This window comes from Erpetoichthys calabaricus, chromosome 6 (assembly GCF_900747795.2).
Source record: "Erpetoichthys calabaricus chromosome 6, fErpCal1.3, whole genome shotgun sequence".
NCBI classification, from domain to species: Eukaryota; Metazoa; Chordata; class Cladistia; order Polypteriformes; family Polypteridae; genus Erpetoichthys; species Erpetoichthys calabaricus.
The window spans coordinates 55,944,327-55,968,460 of record NC_041399.2 but is presented as its reverse complement, the minus strand read 5'-3'; the positions used below and the strand labels follow the sequence as shown (position 1 = coordinate 55,968,460).

The 24,134-nt window shown below is 39.4% G+C and overlaps 1 protein-coding gene across 4 annotated transcripts in view; it reads right to left on the bottom strand.

The window, feature by feature from the left end:
* sulf1 (sulfatase 1) overlaps positions 1–24,134 on the bottom strand; it is a 163,433-nt gene that overhangs the window by 61,371 nt on the left and 77,928 nt on the right. For all 4 annotated transcript variants that reach the window (XR_007935236.1, XM_051928722.1, XM_051928721.1 and 1 more), the window contains one exon: positions 4,095–4,334. Coding sequence is in view for 3 of the 4 variants with exons in the window: in XM_051928722.1 (XP_051784682.1) it covers positions 4,095–4,334 (240 nt within the window). In the remaining variant the exon portion in view is untranslated. The remainder of the gene's footprint in view (positions 1–4,094; positions 4,335–24,134) is intronic.

Here is a 24,134-nt window from a genome sequence, read left to right as displayed (position 1 = left end):
CTCCATGGGTTTTTTTTCCTCTGGCTACTACAATTTTCTATCCAAATCCCAAACACATGATACAGTATGTGTGACCATGGACAGGCATATTTTGTAAAGCACTGGCATGCTCTCCAGGGTCGGTTCCTGTCTAAAACCTGATGCTGCTTTGATAGGTTCTATATACTACCAACTCCCTGGTGGAGATGATAATCCTGACAGTGAATGGATGGGAAGTATCTGATTAAGACTCTGAAAATATAAGTTGGTGTAAGTGTGTAGAAAACAGCAGGAATTTGATACAGGAACATTATCTATCCTCTCTTTCAGCAATATTGTACTCTGGGATTTGAAAAACATGATAGAGACTAAGTTGGAAGTCACTGCTGATGTAACAAATGAGTACAGTTTGCAAGACAATAACTCTGTTCAAGTCATCTTGGTAAAGTTTCCATTTGCAGTCATTTGTTATCAGGCTTTTTGAAGGACAGTTTGTTTTGTACAGAATCCATGAGACAGGAGACAAAACATAAATATATTTTACAAATAATGGGGTAAATTAGACCCCGCACTTAATTACACAGAAATATTTATTTCTGATAGGGTTCCACTTTCAGAGCCTGTAATAGGCGATGTAAATGCAGTGGTTAAGATTTTGGACCCAAACCCTGTCGCTGTGGGTTCTGCGACTGACACTGTGTGACCATGAGCAAGTCAGATCACCTGCCTGTGCTCCAACTGGAAACACCAAAGAAATGTAGCCAATTATATATATCACATGTTATCTCCTTGGATTAAGGCATCAGCGTATTAATGGGTAACAATTACAATAATACTAATTATAAATAATAGTATCGAAAAACAAGGCGCCCTGTTGTTCATTTACAGCAGTCATCTTTGACAATTCAGCCTGCCATGAGAAAAGCTTGCTCACCCATGTTTTATTTTCTGAATAAGTGCACATAAGATTGAATGAGACTTCTAATCAGTTTATGAGTGTGTATGAATTTGAACTACAACGGACTAGTGTCCTTTCCCAATGATGCTTTAAGATTGGTCCCCATGATGCTGTCCTAGAAAGGTGGGTTCAAAAAAAAAAAAAAGAAGAAAAAAAGAAACAAGATGCTGAAAAAGATTAAATGCAATTTACCACAGTGTAAAAGTGGCCAAAGATTCTGTATATCACTCAATATCATCTTTGACAAATGTGAAATAGATAGTAAATACAGTCTTCTGATAGAAACTCACAGCATTGATTATGTTCAGCATTTAAGATCAAATACATTAAATGGAATCCAAAAAGGGGATGACGTTCTGTTGGACATGAGGAGCTAAGTGGGCCTAGGTGTGTCAGGAAAGATTGTAAACAAGCTTCAGCTAGCTACTCCTATAAGGAAACTTAAATTTTTATCCCAAGAGGCATAAGAGACTGTGAATCAACTTTACCTACTTTGGTGCAAATGAAAGTAACAACAGGTGTACTGGAGAGGCAACAATAAGACAACCCCAAAAAAGGAAATAGTTTTGCAGGTTGTGGTCGCTGTAAGAAGTTTTGCTGTGTTTCCCAGCACAATCTCAAGAGCATGGAGGAGATACCAGAAGACAGACGTTACACAAGGAGAGTTGGATAGGGCCGTAGAAGAGCATCAACCCAGCAGCAGGACCAGTACTGTATCTGCTCCTGTGTGCAGGGAAGAACAGAAGGAGCACTGCCAGAGCCCTACAAAATGACCTCCAGCTGGTTACTGGTGTGCATGTTTCTGAACAAACTGTCAGAAACAGACTCCGTAAGGGTGGCATGAGGGGACCATCCTCATGTGGGACCTATCCTCACAGCCCACCACTGTGCAGCTCGATTGGCATTTGCCAGAGAATACTACAATTGGCAGCTCCACCACTGGCACACCATTAACTTCACAGGTGAGCGCAGATTCACACTGGGTACATGTGATATACGTGAATGAGGCAGGAGATGCTGTGGTGAACATTATGCAGCCTGCAACATCATCCAGCATGACTGGTTTGACGGTGGGTCTCTGACGGTCTGGGGAGGCATATTCTTGTAGGGTCGCACAGACTTACACGTGCTAGGCAACGGCACCCCTGACTGCTGTTAGGTACTGGGGGGAAATCCTCAGAGCCATTATCAGCGCTTATGCTGGTACAGTGGGACCTGGGATCCTCCTGATGCAATCAATGCCCAGCCTAATGTGGCCAGAGTGTGTAGGCAGTTCCTGGCTGACGAAGATATTGAAGCCATTGACTAGCCTGCATGTTCCCCAGACCTGAATCCACTCGAGAATCTCTGGGACGTTATGTATCAGTGCATCAAACACCGTCAAGTAGTGCAACAGACTGTCCAAGGGCTCACTGATGAACTGATCTAGGTCTGGGAGGAGATCCCCCAGGACATCATCCCCTGTCTCATCAGGTTGTCGGGAGTGCACACAGACACGTGGGGCCATACACACTACTGAGTCACATTATGAGTTGTCATGATGAAATTCTCACAAGTTGGATCAGCCTGTAATTTCAGTTTTTGACTTTGATTGTGGGCGGCACAGTGGTGTAGTGGTAGCGCTGCTGCATCCCAGTAAGGAGACCCAGATTCACTTCCTGGGTCCTCCCTGCGTGGAGTTTGCATGTTCTCCCCGTGTCCAGATACTCCGGTTTCCTCCCACAGTCCAAAGACATGCAGGTTAGGTGCATTGGCGATTCTAAATTGTCCCTAGTGTGTGCTTGGTGTGTGGGTGTGTGTGTGCGCCCTGCGGTGGGCTGGCGACCTGCTTGGGATTTTTTTCCTGCCTTGCGCCCTGTGTTGGCTGGGATTGGCTCCAGCAGACCCCCTTGACCCTGTAGTTAGGATATAGCGGGTTGGATAATGGATGGATAGATGGATGTTGTATCCTGCCCATAATGGGTTCGTGATTTTAGTTTCCATTGACTGTTACATCATTTTGTTCTCAACAAATTACACTATTACTCAGTAAAGATTTTCCACTTGAATATTTTATTCATCAAGATCCAATGTGTGATTTAAGTGTTCCCTTATTTTTTTTGAGCAGTGTATATATGCCACTTTCACAAAGTTTAGAGTGGCACTCTGATTGGCACTATTCCTGCCTTCTCACAAATTCAACACCTTGAGTTTGAATCCTGCACTTAGCTGTTGGCCATGTGCTTATTTTCCTCACGTCTGAATGCTTTTTATGGCACATCTTCAAAGACATGCATGAATGTGGGTGTGTGCACAGCTGATCCTTACAGTGGGCTGGTGTCATGTTCAGGGTTGTTTCTTGTCTTGTGTGAAATGCTGCTGTGATGGGCTCCAGCCACCTGTGACCCTGAATTAGATTAAATGGGTTTGAGAATGGTATGTGCAAGTTTTGGAGATTTATCCAATATAAACGTTTTATACTCATGTGCTGCAATTTTACAATTCAAATTTCAGCATGTCTGTTTTTTTTTCACAAAACCATTTATGCAGCAAGGGTCCAATACAAAGATCGTTCTTTATGTTGACCATATGCAGCATCTACCTAGAAAGTCACTCAAAGCATGATACTGGCTAACACATACAGTAACTGTTCAACACAAAAATAAACATCAGTGTAAGAATAAAAACCATGACATATCAGTATGAGTAGCAAAAACTGAGCACATCCCTCACCAAAAATCTTAAAATTAGCCACCAGAGATACCAGACCCATTTCAGCTATTTGTGATAGTGCACAGTGTGAATGGCACCATATAAAATAGTGTTTTTAACAGAGTGTGAGGCCATAGATGGAAGCTAGCTAGCAGAAAAATCTGAAAACTTAAAAAACTATAGAAATATAAAATAAGCTAACTAGTAGTTGACAGTAGAACCTGCAAACTTCAAATAATATTTTTTCAAATGGAAATACAATAATTAACAAGCAACACAGCCTCACAATACATTACGCTCTACTGCAATAAATATTAACAGTTCCCTTTACTGTACAACATGCTGTTCTGCTGAAATGAATCCATTTATTTATTTAAAGTGGGTCCATTCTTACATAACTTTTCTCTAACAATTACGAAGTACATGCATACACTAATAAGTATATACATTTTTACTTGATGCTTACCAGTTCGGTAGCCAGTATTGTTGAGATACACTGCAAAGGTTCGAGGTTCATGCTGAGCTTGCCATGAAGGCGAAGAGCAATTCTCATTGTTGGTGTAGGTGTTGTGATTGTGGACATACTTCCCTGTCAGCATGGAGGATCGAGAAGGGCAACACATGGGAGTTGTGACAAAAGCATTGATGAATGAAGTGCCACCCTGCTCCATTATCTTCCTGGTTTTGTTCATCACTTGCAAAGAGCCTATAAAAAAAATGTGCATTTTACATAACTATAACAAAATGCTGAATGCCTTTCTTATGGTGTCCTACGTCTATAAAACTGGCAGGCTCAAGCTGTTTTTCTTTCTTTTCCTTTCATGTTTGTTAGAAAAGTCACCTGTAGGACCTTTGTTATCATCACAAACCAAAAAATAAACAAAAACAAAAAACACATTTAAAAATTGGAAAAAAGGAATGAACTTAGTTCATGATAAATAATTAGGACACAATGTACAGTATAATAGGAGTACATTGCAGTTGAATGAACAAGTACATCCAAACATGGATGGATCCACCAAAAGGAAACTTTAAAATGTTAGTGCAGAAAAAATGTGCATGATATAGTAAACAAAAGTGTCTGAAAAAAACAAACATTTTAAAATATGAGGAGGGACACTACAAATAGTTTGGAAGATGAGTGTTTACCTTTTTTGCCTGGGGCTCCTAATGGTATAAGTAAATTATTCATTATAATATCAATAATCTGCAGCTTTATGAAACATTCATATCAATCACCTCCTGAGCACTCAGTTTACTGAATGCTGACACAAGCGCCTATTTGCTGATCACTTTATTCACAGGAGAAAGAAAATTGCTGCACAAGATAGCTGCCGAAACCGATACAAGGCTGACACAAGTGACACTTTTACCTTTCTCTTATCCACTTCTATAAACAGAAGTGAACACAAGAACCACCTGTTTTGTGGTTTAAGTGTGATACACTGTCTCAGTATGAAACCATTTCCTCAGATATCTTTTCTTTGATGAAGAAAAACTGGAGGATCAAGTACCTAGTGTCACACAGAACAATACGTCAAAATAAATAATTCCTGTAGGGCATTTTCTTTTATTAATTCACATCTGCCTCTCTTTATTATTAGCCTTTTGTACTTCCTTTAATGACAGATCTTAACCTGATTATATCCAATTCTAAAGTGGCCTACAATGTGAACTGCCAAGAATTTCGTCACTGTAAGATTACCACCAAATCCTTAACACAGAAAACTCAGAAAAAGAATGGCAAGATGACATCTCAGCAGGACAGCAATTTGCTTCTTCCTGAAAGACAACCAGTTTTTCTTTCCAATTTATGAAAGAAAAATACAGTGCAATTAATTTTTCATAAGCTGACATTTATCTTCTCTCACACTGTGCATGTTATTTTTTGTATCTCTCAGTCATTCAAGGGTCTGTGTTGGAGGATGGAAAAGTAACAGTAAATTACAGAAATGCACAGACTGATAAGCCATTAATTAGAATCAGCCGATTTTTTTTTTTTTTTTAAGTGTAAAAGGCCAATCTGTCTATTACTCGTCTATTTTATGTTGTTGTTGGTCAAGTACTTGTACAGTACTGGGATGTTAATATTTTTTCAATAAGAAAACAGTTTAAGACTGTAAAGTATTAATGATCTTGTAGTACTGTGGCAACTTTGTAACAGTCATGGAGTGCTCAATTCCCATCCCAGATGTCTTGCTTTTGCCCCCCTTCTACCCCCGTTGCTTGCTCTTTCTCCTCCTGTGCTCACTCTTTTTTGTTATCTCTGAGCAGATGGTGAACTGCAGGTCGTAAACATTATTATTAAATATGTGGTTTTGCATTAAAGGCATATCTAAAAGTGCAGCTGTGTTCCCATATGATTTTTTTTTTTTTGATTGTACTGATTTCAGGTTTTCATTTAAATGCATATATTACAGATCAGTAAAACAGACAGTGCTCCACCTTAATCAGATAAGGAAAGAAAGTAAAAAGATTTAATATTATGTAACCACTCAAAGATGCCAGTATATCAAAAACTTCAGCAACGGTTCAGTGTATACTTGTAACTGGTGTGCTGGATCAAGACCCCTACCGTCAAACCCGTGAAAAAAGAAAAAATCTAAACAATGATGACTTTCTTTATTTGTAGAAATATTACTAAGCAAAATGTACAACACTGTTTAATCTCATGAAATGTAAAGCTCAGTTTAACTGATCCACATGCGATTTGTGAATGAGGTGCATCCTAAAAATCAGTAAGCAGAGTCAATTTGGCTGACCTGTTTGTAGAAAAACAGACATTAGAATCAGTCATTAAAACGCCAATCACTGTCTTGCTTGTACATTTCATGTGAATGTTGGAAAACATCTCTTCACAAAAAAGAAATGCAGACACATGAAAAATATCAAGTAGAAGTGGTACCTTAACTTATGAGTGTCCCAACTAACGAGTTTTTCGAGATACGATCCGTCTCTCGGCTGATTTTTTGCTTTGAGTTGAGAGCTAAAATTCACTAGTTGGCACAGAGAACACCACAGTGAACGCCACAACATCCGCCCAGCATCCAATTTCTCACTAGTTCACTTTAAGCGGTTAGCTCGCAGTGGAAGCATCAGTGTTGTGCTCACATTTGTGATTGCAGTTATTTTGCAAAACTTCGTTTTTCCAACAATGGGTCTGAAGAAAGTGAGTGCGAAGGACAGTGCTGAGAAGAAGAAGCGGATGATGTGCATTGAATTAAAGAAAGAAATTATCGAAAAACATGACCAAGGTGTGTGTGTAGTCGACTTGGAGAAGCAGTTTGAGCGTAGCACTTCTACAGTCTGCACCATACTGAAGCAGAAGGAGTCGATAAAGGCTATAACGCCAGCCAAGGACATTAAAATAATTTCTAAACAGCGGGCATCTATCCATGAAAATATGGAGAAGCTGCTGATTGTGTGGTTGATGGAGAAGCAGCTCGGCAGGAGATACTGTGATGGAGATTATAATCTGTGAGAAGGCACGAGCTATTTACGCTGATTTGCTGCAGCAGACCCCGGGCACTTCGACGGACAAGGCATCGGGCAAGCCGTTTAAAGCCAGTCGGGGCTGATTCGAGAATTTTAAAAAGAGGACCAGCATTCACTCCGTTGTCAGGAATGGTGAGGCAGCGAGCGCGGATATGAAGGCAGCTGAGGATTACCTCAAAACTTTTGCCGGAATTATAGCAGCCAAAGGATACATCCCCCAGCAAATCTTCCACTGTGACGAGATAGGACTCTTCTGGAAGAAGATGCCAAGAAGGACTTATATAACGGCAGAGGAGAAGGGAATGCCAGGCCACAAACCCATGAAGGATAGGCTAACCCTCGCACTGTGCGCCAATGCGAGTGGCGACTGCAAGATTAGGCTGCTGCTCGTTTATCATTCGGAAAACCCCAGAGAACTTTAAGTCACATAAGATTCTGAAAGAAAAACTGCACATTATGTGGAGGGCAAACCTGAGAGCGTGGGTCACCAGGCAGTTCTTTGTGGAGTGGGTAAATTTGGTCTTTGGTCCTGACGTTAAGAAATATCTCCAGGAAAATAACCTACCCCTGCATGCCCTTCTCGTCCTGGACAATGCGCCTGCTCACCCACCTAACCTCGAAGATGACATCCTTGAAGAGTTCAAGTTTATAAAGGTTCTCTACCTTCCACCCAACACCACCCCTATCCTGCAGCCCATGGACCAGCAGGTGATTTCTAATTTCAAGAAGCTCTTCACCAAGCACCTATTCCGCCGCTGCTTTGAGGTGACGGAGAGCACAAACCTCACCCTTCGAGAGTTCTGGAAGGACAACTATAACATCGTGATATGCCTCAGAATTATCGATATGGCCTGGCAGGGTGTTACAAAGACAACCTTGACCTCTGCGTGGAAGAAGCTGTGGCCTGAGGTTGTGTCTGAAACGGACTTTGAAAGACTCAAACCCGAAGCGGCAGTGGTGGAGGAGATTGTATCCCTTGGCAAGTCCATGGGCCTGGACATGGATGAAAGTGACATCAACAAGATCATTGTGGAGCACTCCGTGGAACTGACAACAGAGGAGCTAAAGGAGCTACAGACACAGCAGCACACGGAGGTTTTGCAGGAAATAGGTGATGCGGAGGAGGTTATCTCTAAAAGTGAGATAAAGGAAATGTTGGGAATGTGGAAGAAACTTTCAGACTTTATTTAACAGAAACACCAAGAAAAAGTTGCAACTGGGTGTGTGATAGCGCTATTTAATGACACTTGCCTAACTCATTTCAGAAACATTCTGAAAGGGAGGATGAAACAGACCTCATTGGACAGGTTTTTATCGGAAACCCCTGCAGATGAAAGTGAGGAAGGCATGGCGAAATGGGCAAAAATCAGCAAATAAGATTCAGTTCAGCCTTTCTCCTCCACCTCCGTCAACATCTTCAAGTCATCTGATCTCCAAGGTAAATGCTGTACATTATACTTAATAAAACCAGTTTATTGCAGTACATTCTATTGTATTGAGTTTTTATACAATATTCGTTATTTATAAGTACATTTTTCTTATTTAAAAACATAACAAGAAAATTGTGGTGTTTTTTTGGGGGTCCGGAACAGATTAATGGCATTTCAAATCATTTCAATGAGGAAATTGATTTGACATACGAGTAACTGGAGTTACGAGCTCTGTCACGGAACATATTAAACTCGTAAGTCAAGGCACCACTGTATGTATATTATATATAATAGATTTGTATATATAAATATACAAATTCCATATAATAAGACACCACTTTAGAAGTTGAATAAAGTCATCTTTCAATATCTAATCCAATCCTTGAAAACAGGTTTGAAAATGATAAAAACTATTTCCTATTATTTTAAATGGGTAAAATAATAATACTTTCATAGCATATCAGAAAAGCCCCAACCCATTCCAAAATACCACTTTAACCTATAGTTTATACCACTATACCTACTTTACACCTATATAAAAATTGATTTCTCTATTAATAAAATTATTCATTCATCAATTACTAAACTATGATACTGTTAATGAGGTCACTAATGAGTCTATTTCTGTACATCTGCCTACATTCTGGATATGAAACAGTCTTTTTCACTCTTGTGTACAGGGAAGGTTCATTTTCTAGGTTGACCACGTAAATTGTAATTACGGCATTTATTTAAAAAAAAAAAAAAAGAAAAGAAAGCACACTACCTTTTCAATTGCTTTCACTTTTTCCACCTTTTTTGGGAGTTAATTTCCAAGATTACATATACTATATGGAGAAAAGTATTGGGACTCACCTGTTAATTATTGAATTCAGGTGTTTCAATCAGACCCACTGCCACAGGTATAGATAGATAGATAGATAGATAGATAGATAGATAGATAGATAGATAGACAGACAGACAGACAGACAGACAGACAGACACACAGACACACACACACACACACACACACACACACACACACACTTTATTAATCCCAAGGGGAAATTCACATACTCCAGCAGCAGCATACTGATAAAGACCAATATTAAATTAAAGGGTGATAACAATGCCGATAACAATGCAGGTATACAGACAGACAATAACGTATGATTTTAACGTTTACCCCCCTGGGTGGAATTGAAGAGTCGCATAGTGTGGGGGAGGAACGATCTCCTCAGTCTGTCAGTGGATCAGGATATTGACAGCAGTCTGTCGCTGAAGCTGCTCCTCTGTCTGGAGATGATACTGTTTAGTGGATGCACTGGATTCTCCATTATTGACAGGAGCCTGTTCAGTGCCCGTCGCTCTGCCACGGATGTCAAACTGTCCAGCTCCGTGCCTACAAAACAGCCTGCCTTCTTCACCAGTTTGTTCAGGCGTGAGGCGTCCCTCTTCTTTATGCTGCTTCCCCAGCACACCACTGCGTAGAAGAGGGCGCTCGCCACAACCGTCTGATAGAACATCTGCAGCATCTTATTGCAGATGTTGAAGGACGCCAGCCTTCTAAGGAAGTATAGTCGGCTCTGTCCTTTCTTACACAGAGCATCAGTATTGGCAGTCCAGTCCAATTTATCATCCAGCTGCACTCCCAGGTATTTATAGGTCTGCACCCTCTGCACACAGTCACCTCTGATGATCACGGGGTCCATGAGGGGCCTGGTCCTCCTAAAATTCACCACTAGCTCCTTGGTTTTGCTGGTGTTCAGTTATAGGTGGTTTGACTCGCACCATTTAACAAAGTCCTTGATTAAGTTCCTATACTCCTCTTCCTGCCCATTCCTGATGCAGCCCACGATAGCAGTGTCGTCAGCGAACTTTTGCACATGGCAGGTCTCCGAGTTGTATTGGAAATCCGATGTATATAGGCTGAACAGGACCTGAGAAAGTACAGTTCCCTGCAGCGCTCCTGTGTTGCTGACCACAATGTCAGACCTGCAGTTCCCGAGACGCACATACTGAGGTCTGTCTGTAAGATAGTCCACGATCCATGCCACCAGGTATGAATCTACTCCCATCTTTGTCAGCTTGTCCCTAAGGAGCATAGGTTGGATGGTGTTGAAGGTGCTAGAGAAGTCTAGAAACATAATTCTTACAGCACCACTGCCTCTGTCCAAGTGGAAGAGGGATCGGTGTAGCATGTAGATGATGGCATCCTCCACTCCCACCTTCTCCTGGTATGCGAACTGCAGAGGGTCGAGGGCGTGGCGGACCTGTGGCCTTAGATGGTGAAGCAGCAGCCGCTCCATGGTCTTCATCACATGTGACGTCAGAGCGACAGGCCGGAAGTCGTTCAGCTCACTAGGACCTTGACTTGGGGTCAAGGTAGCTATGTAGTTATACAGTCTCCATTTACAAACATTTGTGAAATAAAATGGGCTGTTCTGAAGAGGTCAGTGACTTCAAGTGTGAAACTGTGATAAGATGCCCCCTTTGCAAGATGGTTCATGAAAATTCACCCCTGCTGGATATTCCATCGTCAACTGTAAGTGGGATTATTGGAAAATGGAAGCGTTTAGGAACAACAGCAACTCAGCCATATAGCGGAAGACAACGTAAAGTCACCATGTGAGGTCAACGGCTACTAAGGTCCACAGTGCATAAAAGTTGCCAACGCTCTGCGGATTCCATAACTGAAGAGTTCCAAACTTCCACTGGCATTAACTATGCGGCGGGAACTTTAAGTAATAGGTTTCCATGGCTGAGTAGCTGTATGCAAGCCTTGAATCACCAAGTCCAATGCAAAGTATCAGATGGAGTGCTGTAAAGCACAACGCCACTGGACTGTGGAGCAGTGGAAAAGTGTTCTATGGAGTCATGAATCACGCTTTTCTGTTTGTAAGTCAGATGGACGAGTCTGAGTTTGGCAGGTGTCAGGTGAACTTTACCTTCCTTTTTTTTTTTATTAATTTTATTGTAATCAATCATACCAATCGATCAATTTTTACAAAAAATAGGATTGAAAAACAAGTCAACCCCCACCCCTGAGAGAGAGCGAGCGAGCATGGCCAACGGGGTAAAACTTAAGGCTTGTAAACATACCTAAATTAATGAGTTTAATAGGCCAGTAGAAATGAATGGAGAAGAAAAAGAAATGCGGAGATAACTGCTTCCTCGGTGCTTTAAGAGCTTATTCTAAAATTTTATTGATTATATCGTGCCAGGTTTTAAAAAAATTCTGTACAGATCCTCTAACTGAATATTTGATTTTTTCCAATTTCAGATAGTATAAAACATCAGTTACCCACTGACTTAAAAGAGGAGAGGTAGGATTCTTCCAGTTTAGCAAAGTAAGTGTGGTTAATGCAATCACAGTTTGTTTGTCCTTCTCCAATTTAAACCCATCTGGAAGAACACCAAACACAGCTGTTAATGGATTAGGAGGGATTGTGACACCAAGGCTGTCTGAAAGGCACTTAAAAATTTTGATCCAAAATGATGTTAATTTGGCGCAAGCCCAAAACGTGACCCAGTGAGGCTGGGACTTGATTGCAGCGTTCGCAGGTTGGATCTTGCCCTGGAAACATTTTGGACAGTTTTAGGCGAGACAGATGTGCTCGATATATAATTTTGAGTTGAATAATTGTATGCTTTGCGCATATGGAGCTCGAGTGAAGTCTGCACTGCTACTTTCCACTCCCATTCTGATATAATGATTAAGAGATCTGTAAAATAATTTTATATATTGCAGAGATGGTGTCTAAGTCCTTGAAATTGAGCAATATTTTTTCCAGCATGGATGAGGGTGCAAGATAAGGAAAATCAGACAAGTTCTGTTTAACAAAGTTCCTAATTTGAAGATAGTGAAAGAAATGTGTAGCTGGAAAGTTAAATTTGGAATGTAATTGTCATAGGATGAAAAGATGTTGTCTATATAAAGATCTCTGAGCAATTTAATTTTTAATTTAAGATATTAAAAACTACATATGTTTGCGAGGGTTGAAAGAGGTGGTTCTCTTGCAGAGATGCCACAGATAAAAGCTTCTCCATCTTAAAATGCTTTCTACATTGGTTACATATTCTGAGTGAGTGAAGCACAATTGGGTTATTAGTATATTGCAAATACCTTGCATTTATTGGGGCACAAAGCAGGGAATATAAAGAAGTACTGCAGGATTTTACTTCTATTGTGGACCAGGCCCATGTATGTTCATCTATTTGTGTCCAGGTTTTTATAGCTTGTATGTTTGCTGCCCAGTAATAAAACTGAAAGTTAGGTAGTGCCATGCCACCTTCTGCCTTAGGTCTTTGTACGGTCGTTCTTTTGATACATGGATGTTTTGAGTTCCAAATAAATGAGGTTATTGTTGAATCTAATTGCTTAAAAATGATTTATTGATGTATATTGGAAAGTTTTGAAATAAAAAAAGAAGCTTAGGAAGAATATTCATCTTAACAACGTTAATTCTTCCAGCTAGAGTGAGATGAAGGGTTGACCATCTATGCAAGTCTTGCTTAATTTTTTCCATATAGATGGCGAAATCTTGTTGATAAAGAGCTTTGTGTTTACTTGTGATGTTTACCCTTTGGTATTTGAACTGATCTGCAATGATAAAAGGTAGAGTGTCTAATCTAATATTATATGCTTGAGAATTCACTAGAAAGAGTACACTTTTATTCAGATTAATTCTGAGACCAGAGATCTTTTGAAATTCTGTAAGTGCTGTTAAGACTGCAGGCACAGAATTTTGTGGGTCTGATATATACAGTACCATATCATCTGCATATAGAGAAATTTTCTGTTCCAGTCCTTCTCTGATAATCCCATTTATCTGATCAGCATTTTGACAGTGAACCGCCAGTGGTTCAATGGCGATTGCAAATAGCAGTGGTGACAAGGGGCATCCTTGTCTGGTACCACGTTCTAGTTTAAAGTAATCTGAACAAATGTTGTTAATACAAACTAAAGCTTCTGGATTGGTAGCTTGATCCATGCACAAATGTTCGGGCCAAACCCAAATTTCTCCAATGTAGTGAAAAGGTATTTCCATTCAATCATGTCAAATGCTTTTTCTGCATCCAATGATAATAATATTTCTGGGGTGTTTGACTTTGTTGGTGAGTATATTACATTAAACAGGCGTCAAAGATTGGAGGATCCAATTTGATCTTGTGATATTACCGAAGGCAGCACTTTCTCCATCCTTCTAGCTATGATTTTTGACAGTATCTTAACATCATTATTCAGAAGTGAAATTGGTCTGTATGATGCACATTGTAATAAGTCCTTATTTTGTTTAGGAAAGACGGTGATTAATGCTTGGTGAAAAGTTTGAGGTAGAATTTGATTGTCTCTAGCTTCTGTAAATGTTGCTAATAGGAGGGAAGCTAGCTGAGTGGAGAATTTCTTATAAAATTCTGCACGGTAGCCATCAGGGCCTGCTGCTTTCCCACCTTGAAATGACTTTATAGCATCTAGTAATTCTGATAGCGCAAGAGGTTTATCCAGTTCCTCCGCACTAAAAGTATCTATTTGTGGTAACAGTAATGTATCCAGAAATGCATTAGATTGTATGTTGTCTTCTTTAAACTCAGTAGAATACAAGGATTTATAGTAGTCTCTAAATGTGTGCACTATATTTTTATGGTCAATGATTTCGTCTCCTTTCATGTTGGTGATTACTGGGATTGCATTGCAAACTTCTTGCTTGCGGATTTGTTGAGCTAAAAGCTTATTAGCTTTCTCTCCGTGTTCATAGTAATTATGTCTGGATTTATAAATTAGTTGTTCAGCTTCTTTAGTTGTCAAGAGGTTGAGTTCTGAATGCAGAGCCTGCCTTTTTCTATGTAGAGCCTCGCTTGGTTGCTTGGCATGTTCTTCATCTATTCTAGTAATTTTGCTTTTTAGTTCTGATACTTTCTTGGTTTCTAATTTATTCTTGTGGGAAAGATATGAAATAATCTGTCCTCTTAAGAAGGCCTTTAGAGTTTCCCCAGAGTATTCCTGCAGAAACCTCTGAGGATGTTTTTGTCTCTAGGAAGAAACTGATTTGTTTGGATATAAATTCTGTACAGTTCTCGTCTGCTAATAGAAGCGGGTTAAGACGCCATCTACAAGGTGAGTTTGTGGGGCATAGTGACTTTAGCTCCAAGATCAGAGGTGCATGGGCGGAAATAACAATAGCATCGTACTGGCAAGATTTAATCGTAGGCAAGAAATTATTATCTATAAAGAAATAATCTATTCTTGAGTAGCAATGATGTACTGGTGAGTAGAAAGAATATGTTCTTGAGTTTTGGTTTAGAAACCTCCAGGGGTCTGATAAGTTGTGGTCAGTTACAAACTGTGTAATTATCTTTGTAGTGTTAGATGTCATGCCCCCTGTGACAGGAGTCCTATCTAAGAGTGGATTTAAAACAGAATTCAAGTCCCCGGCCATTATAATTTCATGAGTATTCATATTGGGAATGGATGCAAATACGTTTTGTATAAATTCCTTATCATCGATATTAGGTACATAAACATTTATCAAAATCATTTTACAGTTAAATAAGTTGCCCATAACCATCACATATCTCCCTTCCGGATCAGATACTACATCTGATGCTACAAATGAGACAGTTCTATGTATGAGAATTCCCACACCTCTAGTTTTCTTTGTAAAGCTAGAATGGAACATTTGGCCAGCCCAGTCCTTTTGCAGACGAACTGATCCTTGTTTAGTAAGTGGGTCTCCTGTAAAAATACTATTTTAGCGTTTAAACCTGTTAGGTGAGAAAGTACTTTCTCTCTCTTTAACTTGTGATTCAGGTCTTTAACATTCCAGCTCACAAAGTTAACTGTCCCATCATGGAGATATTGATTGAGTTTTTGATGTCATTTTATAGTCTTAACTGGAAGTGAGACATGTTTAACCTTAATTTCCTATTTCTCCATGAGTTATTGCCATGCAGCCTATTGTTACGTTAGTCTTTATAAGGATTAAAAGGATAGATTAGATATAGGCTGCTCTCTTTCTCTCCCCCCCTTATCCCCAAACCCACCACATTTTGCCTCTCCACATGAGGCTGGACCCCACTTCACAAAGTCTCGGTCCTCTGACATACCTAGAGACAGAGCACGTCCAAAGCAAAAACAAGCCCCCACGCAGCGGCGTTTTATGATTAAAAAGTAGAGATATCTATTGCCAATATAGTCTAAATACTATATGCCTAAAATATAATCATTAACAAACTATGATTATTTATAATCATTAACAAACTATAAGTATAATATAATCTTCAGCAATCTTAAAGTAATAAGATAATAAACCCAGGGGATGGTGTTAGAAAGTGGTCCAGGATAAGAATAGTAAGTCTTAATGCAATAACAACTATAAACCAAGGGTATAATATCTATATAAACAGTCTCCTTTAGGACAGTAAGAAAAAAAAAAAAGTTAATTTCTTCCACACACGTCTAACTGTAATTAAAACATAAACAGAAAACGTCCGAGTAATGAAAAGGATGTATAATTATAATACCCGTATCATTACAAGTGGATCAGACAGCAGGTGATATCTCCTTACCATGCCATGACAGGATGCAACTCACTATTGTGTTTCAGAATAGTGTCGGGATCAGCTTTCTTAATGCCTTTTCTTCTTCTTCCTTGCTGAAACAGACATAGTATTGGCCTTGCACATCCACTTTCAGTTTGGCAGGGTACAAGAGGCTGTATTTGATGTCGGCTTGCCGTAACTGCTGTTTAATGTTCTATAAGGCTGCATGTTTAGCAGCTGTTGAGGGAGAGAAATCAGGGAAAATACGAATGTGGTTATTTTCAAATATAATCTCTTAGATAGATAGATGCTTGCGTCTGAGGAGTGCCATCACATCTAGCTTACATAATAATCTCTCGAAGCGGATAATAAAAGACCTAGGTTTAAAGGTATTTGATTCGCGTATGCGATAAGCTGCTGCTATCTGGGTATCTGATTTAAAGTCCCCTCCAATTATTTTAGAGAATAGTTCAGCTGCGAATTTCACTGGGTTTGGACTTTCACGATTCTCAGGAAGACCTTCAATTCTAATATTATTCCTTCTGCTTCCATCTTCCAGGGCAGCAAGTCTGTTTCCGAGTTTTTTGCATTTGGAACTGGCATCTGTTGCTTTTCCATCAGCTGTGGATGCTAGATTTTCGGCTATTTCAATTCGAGTCGTGAATGCCTGCTTAACATTCTCCAGCTGATTGGCAAATGTGCTCAGTTTAGACGCATTTTCCTGAATGTGCTCCTCAATTTTATCCAGCATACCATTAAAGGCCGCCTCAAAGCGGATATATACGCGTTTCTCTGAGTCTTTGTTATTCTGCTGCAGCTCTTGCAGCTCCTGTCGCAGCTTCTCACTTTCCTTCTCGCTTGCCTCTTCGCTTTTCTTTATATCATTCTTTATCTCTTGCTTGAGCTCAGCAATCATCACCTTCAGTTCAGACAGATCATTTCTGCTGTGAGCATCGTAGCGAGCTCTATTACAGCCGATGTTCCCGGCTCGCGTGAATTAGGTGAAAGCGCTGACTGCAAGGACTTTTCCAGTTTCAAATGATCTTCTTCAATCGGCGAGCTATCGTGACCTGCGCCACTCACACATTCGCTCCCCATTTCGCTCTCAACTGGAGACGATGCTGCGGACCGTGGTCCCGAGGAGTCTGGGCTTTCGCCCATCTGTTCCAGGTCAGTCTCTGAAAGGTCGTACCTTTAGCTTGAACTTGGCCTTGTCGGTCTGGGCTTGGATGCAGCTTTAGTTTTCTTTTCCATTTCTTTATGAGCCGCTTTCTTGCCGACCATTTTTTTATATGCTGTAGTAGAACTCTCAGCTTGGATAAATACAGGATATCTCAGGATAATAAGTAAATAATATAAAAAATAACACCGCTGCTAATGGAGCTCTGCTTCAGACGTTCATCTCTCACAACGGACGAGACTTTACCTTCCTGACTGTATTGTGCCAATTGTGAAGTTTAGTGGAGGAGGAATGATGATGCTGGGCTATTTTTCAGGGTTTAGGCTTGGCCCCTTACTTCCACTGCTTGGCAGTCTTACTGCTTCAACATACCAAGACATTTCGGACAATGCTATGCTACAACTTTATGGATACAGTTTGGGGAAGGTCCTTTTCTATTCTAGCACAACTGTGTCCAGGGCACAAAGCATGGTCCACAAAGACATGGCTGGATTAGTTCAGCGTGGAAGAACTTGACTGACCAACACAGAGACCTGACCTAAACCCCATCGAACATCTTTGGGATAAACTGGAATAGAGATTGCAAGCCATGCCTTCTCGTCCAACATCAGTGCCTGTCCTCATAAATGCTCTACAAAATGAATGGGCACCAATTTCCACAGAAACACTCTAAAATCTTGTGGAAAGTCTTCCAAAAAGAGTGGAAGCTGTTATAGCAGCAAAGGGGGAACTAACTCCATATTAAAGTCTCTGTATTTGAATGCAATGTCATTAAAGTTCCTGTTGTTGTAATGGTCAGGTGTCCCAATACTTTTGTCCATATAGCATAGATACTAAGTACCAAAATGTACAAGTGCATCATACTATAGCAAACACAGGCACAAGACTAAGTGAGACAGCTCAGAGTATGTGGGTATAAAAAGGTATTTATTTGTTTTCATGAACACACTCCCACAGTGCACTGAATGCAATGTTGCTTATGGTGAAAAATGGTCAGGAAACCAAATTAGTAGTACAAAAAAATAAAAAGAGCTGTTAAAGAGAAAATAAGGGATAAAGAAAAGTTGGATAAAGAGGGAAGACTGCACTCATAATCCAACATGAACTCATTTACTCATGAATTCTAAAATAATAATGTTACATTTAGTCAGTATTTATTTTTTGCAAATCCCTACATGAAAGGTATCAAATAGAGGCAAAAAGAAAACAGAGTTTATTTATGAGTAATACAGAACATTTCAATACAATACATGTGTTTATGGAGATTCTAATATTTATTTAACTGAAATGTTGTGCTATTAGTTTACTATAAAAAATACCTGTTTTTTCCCCCCCCAAGTAATAAAACACCCTACAGGCTTACCATATCATCTAAAATCCAGTTCTGAGTTTAGCTTCTGTCTTTAATGACCTGACACCCTAATGAGGACTGCTTTTTATGCTTGGCTCGGAAATGGATGGATGGACCAAGCAAATGAATACAAAAGGCTAATCCTTATGCAAATACAAGCATGATTTTCATTTCAGGCCCACTAGTCAGACAAGGAAAAATTGAGATGTTGAATGAACAATGAATGAAATGCAACATAAGCTATCAGGACTTTAATATTTGTTTTGATATACTAGGTAATCTTCTTTTCAACATATATGAAAAATAACACCCATCTGGTAAATGATTGACATATTTTAGTTAAATGGCTACATCTTCTTCGAATGGTACTATAGTTCACAACACTGACAAAGCAGACTTCTAAAGTTACACAAAGGTATTTATTTAGTTATGAATTTGACAAATGAGTTCAGTGACACCAGGAAATTATTTCGTCAAACGTCTACTGTGTGCAATGAAACAAGACATGCCAGGAAGACCTAGGTCAAAAAAGTGGGATCAGTGTTTCTTAAAAGTAAATAAAATAATAAATAAAGGCACAAATGAGCCATAATGGGAACACCAATAATTAGTAATTAAACACGTCTGCCTTTGTCTTCTTGACAGCCAAAACTCAGCCTTCTAGCACATTCCTTTCCAGCGATGCTCAGCATTGTTTTGTCTTTGTTCTGGGTTTCACCGCAGTGTCAAATTACTTCAGTATAATTGAGGTATGGGCTCCCGGAAGCAACCCTCTGACCTGCCACGGTCACTATCCTTTTAACTTTTTTCCCCTGCTTTGCTGCAATGTTGGAACATTTCCATCCACTCATCCTTTCAAACCTTACCCTCGCTCATTTTCATGGAGCTTGCTAAGCCTGAGCCTAGCCCTGTAGCAATGATGACAATATGCACCTGAAATGGTATGCCAGTGCATCACAGCTCAGCTACAGCAATTACCCTAGTGGGAAATTCCAAGGGACTAATAGGTCGGGTCTTGCCCCACTTTCTTTACACAAACAAAAAGTGTACATTTCATTTATCACTTTGGCATTTCTGTGCTTTTCTTTTCACAGCATGATGCTGTTTAGACTTTTGAGGATTACTTAATGTCATGAAAGAAAACAAGTCAAATCATCAGCAATTTTAAAGGAAATGATTTAGTTATTATCCCTGTCATTTGAAAAAATAATTCATTATTCATTAATAAAGAAGAATTTAGACAAGCACTATTTAATCTATATGGGATTATAGGTCATTCCTAGACCATCCCAGTAAGTAATAGAAAGTAGTTGCCACAAACTTAAATAGAGTGCCAAGTCCATCATAGTAAACACTTAGTCTTTGTCAACTCAGACAGGGCCGATTTACAGTCTCCAATCAAAAGTTGCATATCTTTTAAATGTACAGGAAACAGGAATGTATGGATAAAAGTTATGAGCACACAAGAAGAACATGCAAGCCTCACATAAAAAGTGACCAGAAAGGTATTTGAACCAAGAACTCTCAAACTGTGAGACATTTACATTTACATCATTTAGCAGATGCTCTTATCCAGAGCGACTTACAACAGTGTTTGTTAGTTTTTTTCGCAGACCCCTTGGGGTCAGAACGCAGGGTCAGCCATTGTACAGCTCCCCCTGGAGCAATTACAGGTTAAGGGCCTTGCTCAAGGGCCCAGCAGAGTAGGATCTCTTTTGGCACTGACGGGGATTCGAACCGGCAACCTTCGGGATACCAGCGCAGATCCTTAGCCTCAGAGCCACCACTCCGCTCCATGCAGCAGTGCTCACTCTAGAGTACAACTAAAACAAAATATTAAACATTCTGTACTTGGACAATACAGAGAAGCACAATGGTCCTGTGTTCTCAATATCAACAAAACAAACATAGGGTTGCAATATTACTTTATATCAAACTTTCATCCTAACAATGTCCAGAGCTGCCAGAAATGCTGTGCAATTTTGTCAGTTTTTTTTTTGTATTATTTTTGAATGTTACTACCAAAAATTGTGAAAATGTCCAGAACAGAAGCAAATGTCAAATCTAGTAAAACTAAAGCTCTTTTAATGCCACTAAACAAAGCTATGTTACCAGTACTTCATTATTTATAAACTGGAAAGGCAACATAAATTCAGTATAGAAAATATTGGCCTCATGACATGTTAAACCTAGCTTGTTAGCTTTAATATACACAGTAATACTCAGCCTTGCACAGGAAATCAAATCCATACATTTAAAAAAAAATCATAATTAATAATGAGACAAAAATGGATTGGACAATTGTAAGCACCTTTTGTGCTACAAAACACCATCATCTTTCTCGTATTAAATCTGCACCTTTATTAATATAGCACATCTACTGTCGATTATGTAATGTTTACCTGCTGGCCCTGACTGAACCTCTCCATTCAGTGAAATGCGAGGGGGATCAATAATTAACTGCATTCTTGAACTTGGGTGTTCCTTGTTTTTTTTTCAGCTAAATTTAGCTCAGCACTCCAACTGGCCTTCTTTTTGTTCTTAACAGACTTCACTACAGTATAATTACTATATTGAAGCGTGAAGCTGTTTCACTAGTTCATCTTTCTTGCAACAGGCAGTACAGCCACTCCCCTCACAAATCTGTCTAGCTTCCCTTTCATCCTGATGAGTATCTCATTCTCTGATGTAGAGAACACATTGTTTTATGTAGAGAAAGTGCTCTTTGGGAGATGAGCTGCACTGTGTTTCATCAAATAAATAATGTATTTGTAGGACCCACTGTAAGATTTAATGAGAAATAGCTGAACGTGATGCAGGTTTATACGCCCATAGTGTCTTGAACTACCTTACTAGCAGGTGACAAGAGTCTGAGGTTCCAGAACAGTGTATCAGAGTGGTGGTCAGCAGCATGGGATACGCCAAAGATCTGTTCTGTGCAATTTATTCTATGTATAGAAGTTCTTAGCCGAGTTCTCCATTGTGATGCAACAATAGAAACAAGGAGTATAGAAAAAGCAATGGAGGGTTCTGCTATGTCATACTGCAAGGGAGTGCCCCTCGTGTTGCCAAAGCACCTATGCCCCATCGATGTATGAAGTCCACAAGACCTCTGAAGTTGTCCTATGCTATCTGGCACTAAGAGATTAGTGGCAGATCCTTTAAGTTCTACATGTTGCGAGAAGTGGCCTCCATGGATTGGAATTGTTTTTCCAGCACAACCCACAAATGTTTGATCCGATTGAGACGAACGGAATTTGGAGGCCAAGTCAACATCTTGTCCTGTCCTTCAAACCATTTCTGACCACTTTTTCCAGTGTGGCAGGGTTAGCCTTAAATTCTACTCTGTTTTTTTCAGTGTACACCATTCTGTTACTTTCTGCCATATTTTGTAGCTCTGTTCTATTCCCAAGGTTGATACACGAGTTATTTTGGTATATTCTTAAGTGAGATACACAAACAACTGATTTGCTTAACAAAAACAAATCAGAATCACTACAAGTGAACATTGGTAGAGCCCAGTTCCAGTTGATGGTTTACTAGGCAACTAGTTAAAATAGTGACTGTAGTCAAGTTTTATTTTTCTAAGCACATTTTCACTTCAGGTTACCTATTAGATAAGTATAACTACAAAATATGACTTGTGTGTCCTGGTTTCAATCAAAGAAAAGTGAACATATTTTGAAAAGTGTGTACAAATTGTTGGACTGGTTGCAATCCCAAAACATATAATTGATTTGCTAATGTGGTACATATTCTCCAATCCACTACAGGACAGTGTCATTGAAACACACAAGAGTAATAGGAAAGACTGTCATTTAAGCACTCTTTGGTTCTGCCTGATATGACGAGAAGCTTACATGAAAACTTGGCACCTCTAGAAGAACTTCCTCAGAGGCACCTACAGGCCATTGAATGTGGTTAGGTAAACTAGAGCTACATACAAAAGAGGTATTTAGAAGTATTTCTGCCCAAGAGCTTTAAAAAAAACCCTTCTAGCCAATACACTAGAGAGCTAGGAGTTGGGATATGTTATGAATCTGAGTTATTTGATATCTAGAATCATTCTTGACTATTTTTGGTCATATTTGATGAATATTTCTTATTTTACTTTTTTGTTTCTTTTGAGACTTCATTGTGTATGTTATCATTTGTGGACATGGTTATTTTTAGCTTAATTTTTGTGTTATGTTCAATTTACTTGACAAATAATTTTCTCGTTTGACTCCGGAGCATTTTCCTGATTTTTGTCTTAAATTCTGAGACTGTATTGTTATATGCTGAAAAAGTATTCTTGTCATGCTTACTATAAAAGGAAGGTAGGGATGAAGAAGGAAGTTAGGATACAGATATGGAGAGAAGGGTAATTTGTATTGTGAGTAGTGGATCAGTAAATGGATCTGCCCCCCTGAGCAGTCTGGTGCCTTTGAATGTTTAGGAAGGCCAGTATTATTCTTTTCCCATGCTGCTGTTATATTCACTTGTGTTATTAATAAATTCCCTGTTCTTTTTACTCCATTTGGCTCTGGTCCACAACGTATCCTGGCTCGAGTGAGGAACTTTTTGGGCAAATATTATAAACAGAGAGCCATCCCTACATAAGACACCAAACCATTATGAGTTGCAAAAAAACACACAGGCCCACATGTACTTACAGTTTAGAGTGACAGCACACAACTAAACCAATAAAAGAAAGCAGAGATGGCATAGGAATATTAGTTATGCAGCATCTAATGTGTCAGTCTGCATTTCTTTAAATATTTTTTTACATACACATACTGTATGTGTGCATATATTGACAGATGCAGAATAATCAACATGTGGAGTCAGAGATCCACATACAGGCTACCTCATCTAGGAAAGTCAGGTATTCAGACCCTAATACATAGGTAAACTCAAAAGATGTAATAATGTGTGTGCCAGAATATCACCCTTTTTTCGAGGGACAGGTACAACTACCACCTCACTGCTTTTAAACTGTTATTACATCAAGACCTATTACGGTATTATTAAAAATGTTCAATGTTTTCTGAAAATAACCAAAACTGTACAATATTTGAAAAAATGTTACATTTTGAAATTCCAGGTATACTTCTCTGTGATGTTGGGCAGGATAAGGGAAATTAAAAAATAATAATGTTTGTGAATGGATATCCCATCCATACCAGATAAGTAGCCACATCCCTGGCACTCACACAAATGAACTGGAAGCCAGTCAAAAGGCCATGCCCATGATAGAGATAAAGAGCTGTGCAGACAGCCTGTTGGCCAGTCACAGTTTGTTATTATACTGTAGCTACATTACCAATGAGAGTTCTGGAAAAGTATTTACTAGCTGGTAAAGTGCATTACATCACTTTAATTATATCAACCCTTATGTAGTAAATGAGGAGACAGAAGTTTTACCAAACCTTTGACAATCACCAAGCGTGTTCCTACCACAGTATGTATTTTTTGTTTTAACTATATTTGCAAATGTGTTTTGAGCTTGTATATGAGAAGCACAGTATAGAAATAAACTGAAATGAC